Source organism: Nematostella vectensis, chromosome 2, assembly GCF_932526225.1.
Source record: "Nematostella vectensis chromosome 2, jaNemVect1.1, whole genome shotgun sequence".
NCBI lineage: Eukaryota > Metazoa > Cnidaria > Anthozoa > Actiniaria > Edwardsiidae > Nematostella > Nematostella vectensis.
In genome coordinates, this window is record NC_064035.1 from 4,727,743 (window position 1) to 4,745,262 (window position 17,520).

Below are 17,520 nucleotides of genomic sequence, written 5' to 3' on the forward strand. Positions count from 1 at the left end.
ATAGTGGGATGTCTGTGCTTACCCACAATGCAACCCTGAATCGTGTAGTTTGTGTGGTTCTTGGTGCAGAGATCTGTCGTACTTGTAATAGTTCTGGAAGTTTTATCGGGAAAACAACAAGTTGCAGTCATGCAATCACCGACATGGGCATTGTATAAGCTCCAGTCATGATTCGAGACTACGTTAGAAGTGGAGGAAACAACACGGTGAGGAGTTTGCCTGCGATGCCATTTTGTTATCATTTGGACGTGAAGAATGTGCTTGATGCATCCTTGATAACAGATGCGTTTGAATACACAATTATTTCTTTTAATCCAGATCGTTAAATTGATTCATATACAGTGCCCTGTACTAGTTATTGCCCAAACTGAAGCTTAGATCCCCCAGACTATACATATACTGCAATGTACACACCATGCAAACACCTATTTGTTTATGACTAGTATGTAGATGTCGAGGTCAAGTTTCCAAGAACCCATGTTCATGAAGGCAAAGCACTGTACACAGATTATGAGGTTGAAGTCAAGGTAACATAATATAATTTTTCCCCTTTGTTTACTGGTGATTTTTTCAGGCTTACAGAATTTATTTTTTAACCAGGTTATAATGAGTTCCAACCCCTACCCTCTTTTGATGATCACATGTTTTGAGGGGTCAGGGGTGTGGTACTGAATTGTCACTAGATCTCTAAACTCAATTAATGACTTCTGAAATTTTGAAAGAATAATCAAGATGACTAATTAGTTGTAATAACATGCCTGAAAATCATTCAGCTTAAAACTTCATCCTTTTTTCAGACAAATCACCCCTGCTTTCCTCTTTTCCATTCCAATACAAGAAGACGGTACTCAGAGTTTGCATGGCTCAGGAGTAGATTGGGATTGCATGATTTTATCTTAATGTAAGTTAGAGCTATTGTTATCACTGCATTTTTTTCAACAGCTTTTTACTTACAATGATACAGAAGTTAAATGTGTTTAGTTCCTTTAGGTTCCAGTCTACGGTCTCCTTTTCTTTTTTTTTTATTTGAATGTTCTCACGAAAAAGGTTAGGATTGAATGCACTTTTCAAATGCTTGGTTCACTAAACAATTCCAGAAGGACCCCAAGTCTTCCACGCAAGCAGCTGATTGGTCGGTTCAAAGAGGGCTTTCTTTGTGAGCGACAAGCAGGATTGCAGAAGTTTATGAACAGGTACTACTGTAGTACAATCATCATAAATATATAATAAGTGACTGATGAAATGAGGAAATGCTTGATAAAGAATATGCTGTGGATTTTATTTTAAAAACTGCATTTGCTGTCTTTTTTAAGGTTTACATTGTACCTTGAATTGATATACTTTTTTCTATTTGCCTTTCACACCCTTTTTGTTGTTTTTCTAAGGTAGCTTACAAATTCTTTATACTGACTCTTTCCTTATTGGTCACATTAGGGTTGTTGAAACAAGCATCTACCTACAGGAGCCTGTCCTACAGCTATTTCTACAGACAAATCTCAAGCCAAAAGATATGGACCATTACTTAAAGACAAGAAATCCTGCAGCAATACGGTCACTGATCGCTATGCTGAACAGAAAACCAGTCAAGAAGGGGGAACAGAAAACCACAATCAGCTCTCCATGTTATGATTTTCCCCTGACAAAAAAGTAAGAATTTTTGTTGTTCATTGCCTGCATTGTAGATTCAAAAAACAAATTATTGTGATGGTAACATTGCATAAATGATAAGACTCCATTGTGCTATTAGTCATCATTTTTATATTAATTGTTTTGTCACAGGTTAGAGAAGAGTTTGATTACTGGGCGAGGTTGGTCATGCCAATACAGTGAAGTACAGTCCTTTAGGTCTGAAACAGAAAATAGTGGTAAGAATCAGAATTTAACACATTGACCCCTCAACCGGCCTTAACTGGCTTTGAGAAGTACCCACAACCCAAAAAATTCATAAATGCCAAATAAACACAACAAGATGAAGATACTAAGGCATTAGTCAAAGGGATAAATGGTCTTGAAGATATGCATCCAACTAAGGTGATAGTGACTACTCTTTAAGCCAAATAATAGCACAGGTTCTTTGACAAGTCTCAAATCGAACAAGGAGAGAAAAGCAGAATCACCCCTCTCAATAAAACGCTCAAAATACCACACAAAGGAGAGAGATCAGCAAACACAGCTCAAGACACAAATAGATACCTTTATTCTGATATTCCAGGTTCATTTCCATGGCCTCAAAACACAATGTTCACTCCTTGAAGGCTTGTAAAACCACTTTGATGCCATTACGGATCGCAAGGCATTCTGGGAGATCCAGGGAAAATTTAATGAGGGGAGGGCCTGTCAACACTCCTCTCCCCAAAGTCAGATGGTTTTTTGATAAGTCTTTTCACCCCAAAGCCAAACAAATAAATTCCAGGCCATATAGACCTATAATAGCAAGGTGAACAATTTTTTAATCAATTTGGTTTCAGAAAAGACAGCATTTAGGAGAGCTGTGGTGATTCATTAGAAATTTATTTTCTCATCCAGGCAAAGCCAAACAAGAAAGAATTACCATGAATTCACCTTTGCTTGCAAATATCCATAAGCAAAGCACTCAGTTATGCCCCAATAGACTTCATGATGTCCTGAGACACTCTCCTAATATGCTCATAGCTGTATTTTTGATGAAAAATACAAGTAACCATCAACTTGTGCTTGCTTCAGCACAACAACAAGGGATTAAAAGTGGGGACCGCTAAGCACTGTTGAAAAGCTAGGCTGACTAGGTGCAGGGGTGTTTGACTTTAACAGGCTGTATAAAACTCAGAATAGGGGGGAGGTATCTGTTTTCAGTCTGTTTTTTTTGTAAATTCAGCTCAACAATAGCCAGGAGTCAATGGGTTAAGTCCCTATTTTAAAATATGCAAGTGGGATGGCACAGAAGTTCATCCCAAATCTTGTGTAACAAGCAATATCAAGTCTACTCACAATGTCTCAGTTTTATGGGCCATTTTTCTTTACAGGTGAAACTGGACATATGGCAACACTCAATGCGGAAGTCCTCCCAGGGGGAAGGCTGACTTTACCCACCATCCCTGGCAGTATGGAGGATATGTATTATACCAACAATACCATGGCTATAGATACACTCACAGTAGCACCATGTCACAAAGAACAGCAAGAGAGAAGAGCAAGTTGGCATGGGACATCCACAGATTATGTAGACTTTTTACTGGATGATTATGATGTTATTCCAATGGAGGAAATGATGCAAGTTGTGGATCAAAACCACTCTGAAGCTGCGGAGTTGGGATATTTGGACTTGACCACCACATTAGACTCACTTTATTCCCAAAGTGCAGAGCAAATGGCTTTTGATTACTAGTAGATCAGTCAAGGAAGTGGGGGGGGGGGGGGTTATTTGTGGGACTGTAGACAATTCGGAGTTGTCAGGCAGTCCACAGTTCAGGATTTAGGAAACAGCAATATTAGAATGTATAATAAAAGAAAATAATGATGAATAAGAAAATAAAGTTCAAGATTTTTTTTCAAGTCACATGCTCATAAAGAGTATAGATTTTAACCCTAAGCCCACACAAAAAAAAAATGTTTCTGGTTGCCACCGGTGTGCCTTTTTTATATACCAAGTCTTTCTTGGTAATACCTCTGAAACAATGCAAATTTTGAGTTTTGCACTCTTCAATAACAAGAATTGGCAAAAGATAGATTTGCCATCACGCTATACAAAGAAAGTTATGCTAAACACATTACCCTAAAAGTGTCACAATAGTGCCTCTGCTTAGATGAATCATTTTTATCCACGCAAAAATTGTCATGACATATAATAATTATAAAAATTATATAATAAAAGAAATATTACATATAACAATTTTGTGTCTTGACTCTATAATACAGCTTCAAAGCCTAAGCTATAGGCTAGCAGGCTCCCACAGAATAATAGGCTAGCAGGCTCCCGCCGAAGAAAGTGTGACCAGAAACGAAAGATTTTAAGAAGAACGGTTGTGGTCATCAGCAATTTTGACACTTTAAATGATAGAAAAAGGCATTTAAACAGAAAAATTGATACAACTCCAACTTTACATTCCAAAGGTTTCAGAGAACCATTTTACTAAAGAAATAAATGACAATGATAAAAGACTTGATCACAATAAGATTAGAAGTTTCATTTAGGCCCATCGGAACAGTTAGCTACTATTATCCAAGCGCCGGCTACTTTTTCAAGTCAATTGATGTTTTATTTTAGCTGTAGTTTACATTACAGCATTACTTAACATATTTTATTTCATCTTTCTGGGCAATACATTTTATTTTAAGCAAAGCTATGGTTTCAAGGTACAATGTACAATATCTTACACAAACATTTTTGTATTATGTCCTTTACAAGACTTACACAGCGGCGTAGCCAGGATTTTTAAATGGAGGGGGCCCAAATGGTCCTTTCAAGGCATTTTCTCCTGTATTTCAGATAATGTCTCATACATTTACTGTATTTTTGGCTGCTAAAAGGGTGGGGGGGCCCAGGAACCCTGTGCCACTCCCCTGGTTAGGCCCCTGATAAAAATATCAAGCAGAGAATACTATGGATTTTTTTTTAAAATCCCTACTAGCCAGAGAAGTCTTTTTTGGTGATTCTGCCTACAATTGGGATAAGTATTTTTTTTTGCTCACACCACTTAACACTAGGACCTCAAAGGTTTGATACAAAATTAGTTGTGTTATTTAAAGAGGCAATAAAGAGGAATTAAAGCCGCATTGACAGCAGTTTACTCTCGAAGGTCTGACGAAAACCTCAATTGACAAAAGAATCTATAAGAATCCACCCTATAAACCAGGCCATCCACTCTAAATTATCAGTCACATCCTCAAAGAGACTTCCAATAGACACACTCCTTTTACAATTTTGAAATATTTTCCATGTTTTCCGTTAAAAATCATTAGAGATTATTACATAATCGAACGCAAGTAAACTGGTGACAATGCAGCTTAAACTAGAGCTTGATTGTTTGGCTAGCCATATAGACACAGGTGGGAAAACAGTACAAGGTAGCACTACAAGACACACACTTCTGAATCTGGTGCTTAGTTGAAAACCACAGTACACATCCAGCAAAATCAAAGCCAACTTGTGGTGGATTTGTACATTTGGTGTGCTACAGTGATAATTGAAATTTATTTGGTTCATCACAAGTTTCTTTGTTGTCTTGTTATGTCTTTTATTTAAGCACAATTTGTATTGTGCGTCTGTAAGCATATCATGTCATCATCTCCAGGACCTTTAATTTTCTGGTTGGTGTCACATGTAACTTTTAACTCCTTCTTAGAGCATCAAACTTGTTTTCTAGGTCAAGTTTTGGACGTCTGTCAGCAGGGTTTTCTGCTGTTCGTGATCCATGCTTGACTGGCTCAAAACTCTTGCTGCCAGCTGGCTCTTTACTAAACACAAACAAAACCAAAAAATAATAAGTTCAATAACATGGAGGAAAGACGACCACAAAAAAAGTACAACTTGGGCTTGAGAAGAAAACTATCAAAATTGAGTCCTTTATGTAAGTGTTTGTATTGTGCCTATGCTCACATAATGCAGTAAATTAAAATTTATAAGCCTTCCATGGTTAATAGACTAAGTACTACAGGTTCAAGAAAGTCCTGATTTATTGTGGGTTTTGAAACAAGTCATGATACAGTACATATACATACAGTTTATACAGTGCACGCTTTGACAGTACCTTTTGTTAGCTTGTGCTGCATGTTGCAAAGATGGAAAAGCAATCTCACTTCCAATTTCTGGGGCTTTGCCTTTAACACCACCACTCATGGCTGTTCTAGTCCTCATTCCTGGGGGCCTATAGGCGGCAGGGGGACGGTACACACCCCCTGTCACTTTACCACATTCTGGCTCAGGCTCATTCACAGGCTCTGGAATGGAAATGAAAAGAATTGAGTTGATACAACAAATTGTGATTGCCTAGTCAGTCAATAAAGTATTCCTTTTGGAAAGATAGGGGGGATGCATCATGTCGTAGTTAGTGATAAGTTTCAATTACATCTCTAATTTGCAACTGCTGGCCAGTGTGGACTGTCATGAGCCAGGGGCGTCTCTTAGGGTGCAGGGGAGGTAGGGTGAGTGTAAACCCCCTTTTGCTGACATAAAGTTACTAATTTATTGATAGGATTATTAAATATATTTTTTAAGCTACCCATGACTGCTCACACACACAGTCAGGGTCTCATGGATACGCTCCTGTAAAACCCTAAATTATGAACATGAGGTTATTTGTTCAAATTACCATCTTGTGTGGGTGCTGTTCCAGATTGCCAGGGGTTGTTTGATTTGTCTTTTCTCTGGCCCCCATCCCCATTCTCATCGTTTTCCTCTTGTTCACAGCTTTCTGCCCCTTCCTGTTCAGACTTCTCCCTTTAAATATCATAAGACAAGTTTATTTAGATTCTGATTCAGGGGCATGGGGCTGAATGTTGTAATTTACCCAGAAGTGACAGGGTCTTCATTCACCATCTCCATGTTTTCATACAACTCTTTGTGATACCAGCGTGAAACCAAGGTCAAGGGGAAATCCTCCCCATCTTGTTTACAATTTTGCCCCCTCACCTCAGTAGTGGGAAGACATTTGGAAGGCAGACAAAACAGAAACCTGTTTATGATGTCATAATTTACCTAGGGGTGGTTTAACTGAGGGGTGGACATGGACTAGTGCGGTACTTCCCTTTCTCCAGAGGCTATGAATTTTGTAAGTGGTTATCTATATTTACTTGTTCATAATACAAATTTTAAGATTTAGTGAGTTGACTTACGAGATCTGTAGAGTCTGTATTCTGAGGCCTGAGTAATCTTTCTCAGCAGGCTGTTGAAAATCAATCCAATCTTCTTCTTCCTGAAAGAATGGGATTTTTTCCTTCACAGTTATGTTGAAATTGATCTTAACATTTAACGTAAAAACCGTGTGGTCTCGCCGTGATCGATGTGTGTAGAAACGCCTTTTCATAATAAAAACCTAATGCAATGAAAAATTGAAAAAGAAATCCGAACTGAAATTGAAATAATTGTTAAAAAAAACAATACGGCAACTAATTGACTAGCGAATCTTTGTGCCCGCCACATAATAAAATTATACAGAAAATCATGAATAAATGTTTAGCTCTCGATGTGTCGCCTTTGTATAATTGAACTTGGCGCACGTGAGCCGAGGGGAAATCGAACGATCCCCAAGCACGACTTAACCGGCTTGTTTGTTCCTCAGCAATAACAAAATCCACCTTTCTTGACGACACAGTAATAGCTTTAACTCTTACCTTTTTGGAAGCGGTATGGTTCGAAGACGATGACCTTTTGTTGGTCTGTTCTTTTGTTTTTTCGCTTTCCTTCTTGGTCGAGCCGACTTGCTGTGTGATTGCTTGGGATGTGGTGAACTTATTTTTTCCTTTCTTTGCCTTCTTCTTTGCGAAAAAATCCTCAAGCGACTTATCTTCAGACATTGTTCTGCAAGGCAAAGTGACCGGACAATAAGCCGGGCAGAAGGAAGGCAGAATAAGTCGTTTTATATCTTTTTGAGATTTTTTTACATGTGGATTTCGAAATCCTCGGGCAAAAGGACTGGACACTGAGAGCTTAGTCTCCTCTCTTTCACCTTATCACGAGGTCACCAGCTGTTCCGGGAACTGGGTACGAAAAGTAATATAAGATGGCTTCAGAAGACGAAAAGTTGAAGAAATGTGTTTTCTGCAAAATTTCATCGAAAGAACAAGAAACAAGAGTAATATACGAAGATGAGGAAACGTTAACCTTTAAAGATCTTCGCCCAGCCACAGATCATCACTATTTAGTGATTCCTAAACAACACTATGGCAACCCAAAATCCCTAACTGGCGATGACCTTCCGCTCGTCGAAAAGCTGATGGATGTCGGGAAAAAGGTTCTCGTTCAGCAAAATGCGAACACAGAGGATACTGTCATTGGTTTTCATTGGCCTCCATTTAACTCGATTCAGCACTTGCATTTGCACGTTATTTCAGACGCGTCGCAGATGAGGTTTGCGTCACGGCACATCTATAGGCCAGGAAGCTGGTGGTTTGCGACCGTGGATTGGATGTTAGAACACCTCAAGAAAATGAAATCAGCACAAATAAATACTAAAGACTCTGTAACGACTGAAGAAAATATCCAAGAATCGTAGATCCATCATTATTTTTTTTTTTACTTTACATTCTGAATTAACCCTTGCCAGGGGTGGATCCAAAAGTCAAGTAGGGTGAATCAATTTTTTCTTTCGTGGGTTCCTTAAATTTCTTGATATTATTTTAGCAAAATATCTAAAAATAGGTATCCACCTATGTTTTCCCTAACTCTACATTTGGCAGACAGGGAGGGCACTATTCTCAGTGAATAATGTTTATTGCATATGAATTTCAAAGTAAAGGGGGGGGGGAGGTGAATAGCGGTATGTAAATCTGCTGATCCACAAGATATTTTTAGATCCGCATGGTTTGACAGATAAACAATAGCATCGATTGAAATTCATTTAAAACCCGAAATTCGACTGTCAAAGCAGTCGAAATCCGTGCCCAAATTGTCAACAGATCCGTGATCCGCCGTATTTCCAAAATCCGCCAATCCGCTGAAATAATCATCAAAATCCGTAATCGGTGAGCATTACGGGGCTGAATCTGTCAATCCGCGAACCTATTCACCCCCCCCCCCCATAAAGGGTTCAAGCAGATGCATTATGTGACCAATTGGAGTGCCTTCTACCCCACCCCAGGCCCCACTGACTGCTCTACCATCCCTGCATGCATAACTTTTTCAGTTTGCAAAAATCAAGCTAGCGGTGCTTAAAAAATGTCAATTAACCACGCCTTTGTTATTGTTTACAATTGAAAATTCATTTTTTTATTTGCAAGGAAACATCAAAATAACAATCTATGAAAATGAAGTCTGATGCATTATTGACAATATTTGATTGAAAATATCTAGGTCACTCGCTGGAATTAGCCAATGGTTTATGGCTGTGACTTGACATTGATTGGTAGCATAAAATGGGGGTGTGATTGGCCTGCTCAAAAACCAGTGGCCAATGTTTGGTGGTAATGATACATGATTGAACTATATTTGTTTGATAGCCAGTATGTTTGAAAATGAAACAAAATAATAAGCATTACAATGTTTTGCTTTATCAAACTTTTTCAAACTCTGTTCAAATTTGCCATTGGGACAGATGTCATTTTTCCTATGTATTCTGCATGCATTTTGTGACTCTTCTGAAGCAGTTCCTCCCACCCCCCCTATCTACGGCCATGCCGCCCACTTGATGCCAACATAGCTATAGTTATATGCTTTTTTAACAATAAGCGCTAATTTATAACCAAATTCGTTTTTTTTTTACCTCAGCAAATCCAAAATCTTTGTCTAGTTTTGGAATAGCTCGTAGTCAATGAGCCATCTACACCAATCAATAGCCTTCATGTTTTCATTGCTTAATCACAAACCACTTGACTGCACAAAGCAGCCATCAAATGGTTTGAAGTGTCTCTGGTATACAAACACCCTGAGGGTTTGACAAGATTTGGTCACATGGATCTTCTCTTAGTTTCCACCTAGTTCCAGGTCAGGGAGACAAAGCAGACAAGTGCTGTACTTGTCAGAGTTATGTACAGCCACTCTTGTTTGCCTCATCTAGGAGATCCAAAAGCCAACATTCTTCAGAGTAGGTTTATCAGTATGAGAAATCCCAATGGACAAATAAAATTGCAGTACCCTGGTCTGGATGGTACGTTAGTAAATGAAATTTGGTGAAGAAATTTGGTGGAGACGAGGTTGCAATAGACTCCAACTAGATAGTCACAAAGGCATGGATGAATTTTAGCACAATGTGTGTTGTGAACAACCATTTAAACCACTGAGATAAACAAAAGAGGATTAGTTATAATTATTTTCAAACATGGGTTTTTCGCACTGCAAAATTGTTGTTTAGTGAATCCGCTAAAAATATCTCCTCCAAATCTCTACAAATTGTGATACATTTTCCCCCAACGAAACCTGCAATATGCCCCCTGCAGCTTTTATGTTGATCTTGTACTGTCACGTGACCATACCGGTTCTTGGAGATAAAAACATTTTCGACCATCATGGCCGAAGAAGGACGAAAACGCGTGGCTATCATAGGCTCTGGAAACTGGTGAGTCGCTCTTGTATCCTTCTAAATAGCAGTTTTTCTAATTTAACATATCGCTATAAACGTACGGTAGTAGCTATGTAATTATACTACTGTAAATTGTGCATTTTCAGGGGATCTGTCATAGCTCGAATAGTCGGCCAAAATGTCAAAGAACATAACGATGTCTTCTTCGAGGGTGTCGAAATGTATACATACGAGGAACTTGTCGATGGAGTGAAACTTACAGAGATAATAAATACAAAGCACATGAACGTGAAATATCTACCGGACTTCTTGATTCCCGAAAACATCGTAAGTACAACAATACCAATATCAGAACTCAAGTACACATTTCACTTTCAGCTGTTTAGCAAATTTGCCTATCGAAAATGGTTTTTTGTTTTGTTTTTAACGATTTCTTTTTCTTTATTGCGCTATAATGATGTCTTCTTTTTCTTTCTTTTTTTGTTCTAATTAATATAGGAGTATTTTTGTAATAATTGCTATTGTAGTATGGTGATTGATATTAGAAGATTAAAGTTGATTAAAGTTTATATTTCTTTCGTCATTTTCAATTGATTTGGGTGACAGGACCTCAAACGAGATACAAAGCCGGCTTACCAGCCGAGCATAATTATAGGATCTTTTTTCATAGACACCATCATCTCTTACAATATATAACAAAGATCTTTGAAATATGGGGAGAGTAAAAATTTGAATACTGCCTCTCTTTCCCCTTCCTCTCCAATATATTAAGCCCTCCTTGGTGTCATTTTCAAGTAAGCCTCAATACCTCCATTAACCCCTCCTTTTCTCTAAAGATAACAAAATGTTAACATGACAAATTCCCAAGAGTATCAGTGATTTCATTGCTTCATTTAAACTTGATGTTTTTTAGCTAGTACAAAAGTCATATATAAGCAGTATATTTGTTAAAAAGCCTCTTTGCAGCAGCTTTCCTGTGCTGATATTTGATGGAAAATTGTCTACTTGACTGACATTTACCTTAAGTTCAGTTTCCAAACATCCTTTAGATGCTGCTCATGCTTTTGAGGGTTGCACTTTGCATACAATTTTTAGTAGTCATTTTCGTAGTCAAATGACACACTCAGACCTGTAGACAACAGGGCCGGATCTAGCTTTTTGCTAAAGGGGGTTCATACCTGTCAACTCTCCCGCATTAGGTGGGAGTCTCAAGATTTTGGACCCCTTCTCCCGCTCTCCTGCGTTGAGCACCAAATCTCCCGCTTTTTACGATTTTTATCGCTTCCGAAAAATTATTCCATAGAAAATCGTCATTTTGTCTATTTTCTATTAAAATATTTGAAACAAAATACCCTTGCGTAGCTCAATTTATCTAACACTCTCGTGCGATCTATAAGTGGATTTGTTCGCGAGAGCTTTCTATACGGCAAGCGCCTGCAAGGTTAAACCCACCCCTCCCCCCAAAAAAATGAATATACCCCACCCTCCCCCAAAAAAATTCTCAAGCCTTGAGATTTTCGGAGGTTGACAGGTATGGGGGTTTTAGCTCAGTGACAGAAAGGGGGGTAACTTTTTTGTTACATATGGCTTTCTGGGATGGTCAAATACTATTATTTCTTTCCATATGATCCCTATGACTGTTTTTCCTAGCATGCTAACCCAGATGTGGTGGAATGTGTGAAGGATGCAGATATTCTTGTGTTTGTTGTCCCCCATCAGGTAAGATGATGAGTAATTCTTAATTAGATTTAAAATGATTCTGAAATTAAGATGAGTTATTGGTCGGAGTTTATAAAAAAATTGAGCTAGCTATGCATGTTCTTATCAGACTGATTAGTGCATTATTAAGTGGTCATGTGTCAAAAGATCTAACTCTTTGGGGGGCTTTCTACAATAATGTTAGAGGTCACTCTTTAACAATACAAGTGCCCTTATATTTCATATTTTCCAGTTTGTCAGAAGAGTATGTGAGATGATGAAAAACTTTTTGAAGCCCAATGTAATCGCCATTTCACTGATAAAGGTAACTACTGTACGAATACAAAACAGCCAGTATGTTCTTTGTAACAGTACCATATTCATTTTTAATTCCTGTCAACAGTTTGGCATCCCCTGTAAGTTTATGAAAATCGATGCAAATTCTGCTCAGATTACGACATGGAAGCAGCATCGCAGAGACAGTATTAACCGAATGGCTGTCTTAAAACGTCAGAGGAGTTTACGGGCAAGTATTATTGCAAAAAGATTACTTATGCAAATTCTGTGCTTCTAAATGTCATAATCTGAGCATAATGATGATTGAAATAGAAAGTTACTTTCTGTGCTATAGTGAATTTTATCTTTTCATCTCCCTGCGTCTAAGGCACAATGGTATTTTTTGGCACATTTTCTTAGGAGTATGTTCATCACTGTTCTTTTAATTCTTATCGCCAGACAGCTTATGTATTTTGTAAAGGCATTTCCTCTATGTACACAAAAATTTATTTATATTTAATTTATTTAGTATAATGCTAGTAAAATTTATTTATATTTAATTTATTTAGTATAATGCTCTTATTTTTTCTTTAATACTCTCTAGGGTTTGGATCACACTAAAACTGGCCTAACGTTAGTGTCAAATGTCATTAAAGAGGCATTAGACCTTCCAGAAGTTAGCGTATTGATGGGTGCTAATTTAGCCAAGGAAGTTGCCAGAGAGCTGTTTGGAGAAGCAACTATTGGTAAGAGGGGAAACACATCAGGGGCAGATCCAGACAGGTGCAGCATGAATGACTCTCTTAATCAACTCCCAAAACCTCCTTGCTTAGATCTGCCAATATCCAATATCTAGCGGGGGCTTTTTTCCAGCTGTTTGTAAGTTTGAACATTGACCTTAGCTTTGAAGGTAGAATAATTATTTAATTTTTACCAAAGTTAGTCTATGGACAAACAGGTATCCCCCATGGGAAAAAAAACTGGTCAATGGCAAAAAAAGCCATTCTTTCATATAATATATTCATGTAATCTGCTCCCCTTCTACTAAAAGATCATAAAAGCATAGTGGCAAGCAATGGATAGTCTCATTCTTATTCAAGATATTGAAGGTTGACATGTTTTTGTGTGTAAAAGCCTCCATAGTAACCCAATTCCCTTAGGCAACTTGATCACATGACTTTATGTGTGGCAAATTTAAGCCAAAATTAAAACAGACATGACTGTGCCCGTAACACCAGAGAGCGAGTTTACTTCCGGTCGATAATGTAAAAATCTCCGATGATTTTTAACGGAAAACATGAAAAAATATTTCAAAATATTGAAAGCATGGGTTTGAATGGATGGCCTGTTTAATATCTCGGATTTTAATAGATTATTTTGTCTTTTAACGGTTGAGGTTTCTGCGGACCTCCGTAAGTAAACTGGTGACAATGCGGCTTTAAGATAAGCCCTTTCTGACGAAGAATCTTTCTGGCTTATTTTTAAGCAGTGAATAAGTTGCTTTTTGTGTTAATATTTTTCCTCTAAAAGTCTTAGTGCACTCTTAGTATGCCATCCAAAAAGGCATGTGATCTGTTAGTGCAAGTCACATCCTATTATTAACATAGACATGCTTCCATCGTTTTGCAATCCTTTGTGTTGTGCCAGGTTGCCGTGTAAAGGAGGATGGCCCACTTCTCAAGCAACTATTTCACACACATTACTTCAAAATAAACGTTGTTGAAGACGCAGATACCGTGGAGCTATGTGGAGCCTTAAAGGTGAAAAATAATCACATTTAAACCTTGTTGGGTTTTTCTCCTGTTATTGATCTTATTTTTATTTCTGAGATGGAAAATTATTTCTAACTTAAATGAAAGGGAGGAGGAAGAAAGAACAAATTAATTTAGTTGTATTAAACCAAGTGGTTGCAACTGGATTTATGACCTATGATCAAGTTTTAATCCTGTAAAAACATACCTTCCATGGACTAGGTCACATGATCATGATCTGAAGAAAAAAACTGTTCTTTGTTCCTCCTTAAAACCCTTAGCCCTTTCTCTTATAAAGCCCATATACATAAAGATATATCATATCATATATTGTGATTGATCAATTTTACCTGGTTTAAACCATTTCTGAAGCTTTACAGTTACACTTCATGTTTCTATTATAGAATGCAGTTGCGATTGGGGCGGGTATTGTTGATGCCCTTGGGTGAGTAACTTAATGATTATTTGGTCATGGTGTTGGGAGACAGAAACAAGTAGCGATTGTGAACGTGACTTGGTAGTAATGACCTACTAGAGTTTTTTTTCTGTTTTGTAGCATGGGAGATAACACAAAAGCTGCGATTATTCGCATTGGCTTGAAGGAGATGATAGACTTTGCTAACCGTTTCTATGAAGGAGTTCAAATTGAGACTTTCTATGAGTCGTGTGGCGTAGCTGATCTCATAACCACATGCTATGCTGGACGCAACCGACTAGCAGGGGAGGAATTCATCAAGTCAAAGAAGGTCAGAACAGGCACCATAACCACAGTTGCATGTGCTTGACAAAATGTTCATATCACAGATTTACATGGTTGAAAAGATCTTGCCCACCATAATTCAACACCAAACTTCTGATGTAATGGAGGAAAAAATGCTTCACTACACATATGAATGAATTAACATGGAGTTATCCTCACCTCATTTGCATGTTAAACTACAGCACCTCCACACAGTAGCAAGCATGCGTCACACAAGCACATTATTGGCAAAATATTATTTAATCAAATGCTGGGTTATACAGCCATGTTTGTTGTGTCATTTGTTATAATTGATCCTTTATTATGTTTTTACTTGGCAGTCGTTTGACCAAGTGGAACAAGAGATACTTGGAGGCCAGAAGCTCCAAGGACCACACACAGCTTACGAAGTCTATCAAGTCTTGAAGGAGAACAACTTGACAGAAGAGTAAGTAGTTGCATAGTTGCAATAATTTCCATCCACCCCCGCCCCCCAATCCCTCCCTCCCATCCACCCACTCCCATCCCATCCCTCCTATCCATCCCTCCCTCCTAACCATTTCTTCCCAATCATTTCTCTTTTCCTTCCATCCCATCCCTACCTCCTAACCATTCCTTCCCATCCCTTCCTCCAACCATTCCTTCCCAATCATTCATCTTTTCCTTCTATCCCTCCCATCCCATCCCTCCCTCCTAACCGTTCCTTCCCATCCCTCTCTCCTAACCATTCCTTCCCAATCATTCTTCTTCCTACCATCCCTCCCTCCTAACTATTCCTTCCCATCCCTCCCTCCCATCACTCCCTCCTAACCATTCCTTCCCATCTCTCACTCCCCTCCCACCCTCCTAACCATTCCTTCACATCCCTCACTCCAATCCCACCCTCCTAAACATTCCCTTACTCCCATCCCTCACTCCAATCCCACCCTCCTAACCATTCCTTCCCATCCCTCACTCCAATCCCACCCTCCTAACCATTCCTTCACATCCCTCACTCCCCTCCCACCCTCCTAACCATTCCTTCCCATCCCTCACTCCAATCCCACCCTCCTAACCATTCCTTCCCATCCCTCACTCCCCTCCCAACCTCCTAACTATTCCTTCCCATCCCACCCTCCTAACCATTCCTTCCCATCCCTAACTCCCATCCCACCCTCCTAACCATTCCTTCCCATCCCTCACTCCAATCCCACCCTCCTAGCCATTCCTTCCCATCCCTCACTCCAATCCCACCCTCCTAACCATTCCTTCCCATCCCTCACTCCAATCCCACCCTCCCAACCATTCCTTCCCATCCCTCCCTCCCAACCATTCCTTTCCATCCCTCACTCCCATCCCTCACTCCAAACCCTCCCTCCTAGCCATTCCTTCCCATCCCTTACTCCCATCCCTCCCTCCCTCCCTCCCTCCCTCCCTCCCTCCCTCCCTCCTAACCATTCCTTCCCATCCCTAACTCCCATCCCACCCTCCTAACCATTCCTTCCCATCCCTCACTCCAATCCCACCCTCCTAGCCATTCCTTCCCATCCCTCACTCCAATCCCACCCTCCTAACCATTCCTTCCCATCCCTCCCTCCCAACCATTCCTTTCCATCCCTCACTCCCATCCCTCACTCCAATCCCACCCTCCTAGCCATTCCTTCCCATCCCTCACTCCAATCCCACCCTCCCAACCATTCCTTCCCATCCCTCCCTCCCAACCATTCCTTTCCATCCCTCACTCCCATCCCTCACTCCAAACCCTCCCTCCTAGCCATTCCTTCCCATCCCTTACTCCCATCCCTCCCTCCCACCCTCCTAGCCATTCCTTCCCATCCCTCACTCCAATCCCACCCTCCTAACCATTCCTTCCCATCCCTCACTCCAATCCCACCCTCCCAACCATTCCTTCCCATCCCTCCCTCCAATCCCACCCTCCTAGCCATTCCTTCCCATCCCTCCCTCCCATCACTCCCTCCCAACCATTCCTTCCCATCCCTCCCTCCAATCCCACCCTCCTAGCCATTCCTTCCCATCCCTCCCTCCAATCCCACCCTCCTAACCATTCCTTCCCATCCCTCCCTCCAATCCCACCCTCCTAGCCATTCCTTCCCATCCCTCCCTCCAATCCCACCCTCCTAACCATTCCTTCCCATCCCTCCCTCCAATCCCACCCTCCTAGCCATTCCTTCCCATCCCTCACTCCAATCCCATTAGTTATTTCTTCATATCAGCATAAAATTTGATTGTGAAATTCAAAAGAGCAATAATTTTATCTTAGCTATATGTCCACAGCCTTACCACCCTAAGGTGGTGTGAAATTGTGTATGTAATGGCATCACGTATGATCGTCGATCGGCTCACAGTTAACATCAGAAACATCTAGTAGTTTGCTCTTGAAACGCAAATGCCCTACAATTAAATACGCAATATCACACAAACTTAGGATGGCAAGCCTGTGATATGTCTCAACTGTTCATGCAAAGTGGTGTTTTTCTGTTGTAGCTATCCACTTTTCACCTCGATCTACAATGTGTGTTTCGAAGGCCACACGCCGACTGAAATGATGGAGATGTTAAAGTGTCACTTCTGATCATAACCCTGCCCCATATGGCCCGACAGAGATTTGTTAAACTTGACACGTGCATACCTTCCTTCCCCCCATATTATGGTTTAAACTTTGATACTCAGTGCTGAAAGACCTTAAGATAGAGGATTGAACTTTTATAAAAAGGCTAAAAGCCGTTTACTATTGTATTGTTATAGTAGAAATAAAGAAAACTAATAAACATGATCATCTTTTGATGATTTTTAACTGAAAAACCTCTTCTTCTACTTCACTCGGTTGCTGAAAAGTCAGATAGATTGTCTATCGATAACTCCCGACTGACCAGCAAGCAGCGCGCGCTACTTTGCAACTGTGGCC

General features: G+C 39.8%; 3 protein-coding genes across 6 annotated transcripts; 2 read left to right on the forward strand and 1 right to left on the reverse strand.

Annotated features, from left to right (window-relative positions):
* The first annotated feature begins 12 nt into the window (after nucleotides 1-12).
* LOC5508913 lies at nucleotides 13-3,575 on the forward strand. 3 transcript variants are annotated; one of them, XM_048721269.1, is made up of 7 exons: nucleotides 13-206; nucleotides 444-527; nucleotides 798-901; nucleotides 1,101-1,193; nucleotides 1,435-1,647; nucleotides 1,780-1,865; nucleotides 3,003-3,575. In XM_048721269.1, the coding sequence occupies exons 1-7, from the start codon at nucleotides 168-170 to the stop codon at nucleotides 3,362-3,364; spliced, it is 981 nt and encodes a 326-aa protein (XP_048577226.1). In that variant the 5' UTR covers nucleotides 13-167; the 3' UTR covers nucleotides 3,365-3,575. The 3 variants fall into 3 exon arrangements, with proteins under 3 accessions (XP_048577226.1, XP_032233670.2, XP_001629456.2); XM_001629406.3 differs by having other exon boundaries at nucleotides 16-206; nucleotides 1,098-1,193; XM_032377779.2 differs by lacking the exon at nucleotides 798-901 and having other exon boundaries at nucleotides 1,098-1,193.
* A 638-nt stretch (nucleotides 3,576-4,213) lies between these two features.
* On the reverse strand, nucleotides 4,214-7,616 carry LOC5508931 (protein CDV3 homolog). The gene is made up of 5 exons (XM_001629429.3): nucleotides 7,309-7,616; nucleotides 6,811-6,890; nucleotides 6,288-6,415; nucleotides 5,727-5,916; nucleotides 4,214-5,433 (listed from the first exon to the last, which is right to left on the reverse strand). The coding sequence occupies exons 1-5, from the start codon at nucleotides 7,489-7,491 to the stop codon at nucleotides 5,307-5,309; spliced, it is 708 nt and encodes a 235-aa protein (XP_001629479.2). The 5' UTR covers nucleotides 7,492-7,616; the 3' UTR covers nucleotides 4,214-5,306.
* A 2,456-nt stretch (nucleotides 7,617-10,072) lies between these two features.
* LOC5508914 (glycerol-3-phosphate dehydrogenase 1-like protein) lies at nucleotides 10,073-17,388 on the forward strand. 2 transcript variants are annotated; one of them, XM_048721266.1, is made up of 11 exons: nucleotides 10,073-10,187; nucleotides 10,298-10,478; nucleotides 11,802-11,870; nucleotides 12,103-12,174; nucleotides 12,253-12,375; nucleotides 12,730-12,871; nucleotides 13,773-13,885; nucleotides 14,281-14,321; nucleotides 14,433-14,622; nucleotides 14,957-15,063; nucleotides 17,100-17,388. In XM_048721266.1, exons 1-11 carry the CDS (start codon nucleotides 10,138-10,140, stop codon nucleotides 17,185-17,187), a joined length of 1,176 nt encoding a protein of 391 aa, XP_048577223.1. In that variant the 5' UTR covers nucleotides 10,073-10,137; the 3' UTR covers nucleotides 17,188-17,388. The 2 variants fall into 2 exon arrangements, with proteins under 2 accessions (XP_048577223.1, XP_048577224.1); XM_048721267.1 differs by lacking the exon at nucleotides 12,253-12,375.
* The last annotated feature ends 132 nt before the right edge of the window (nucleotides 17,389-17,520 follow it).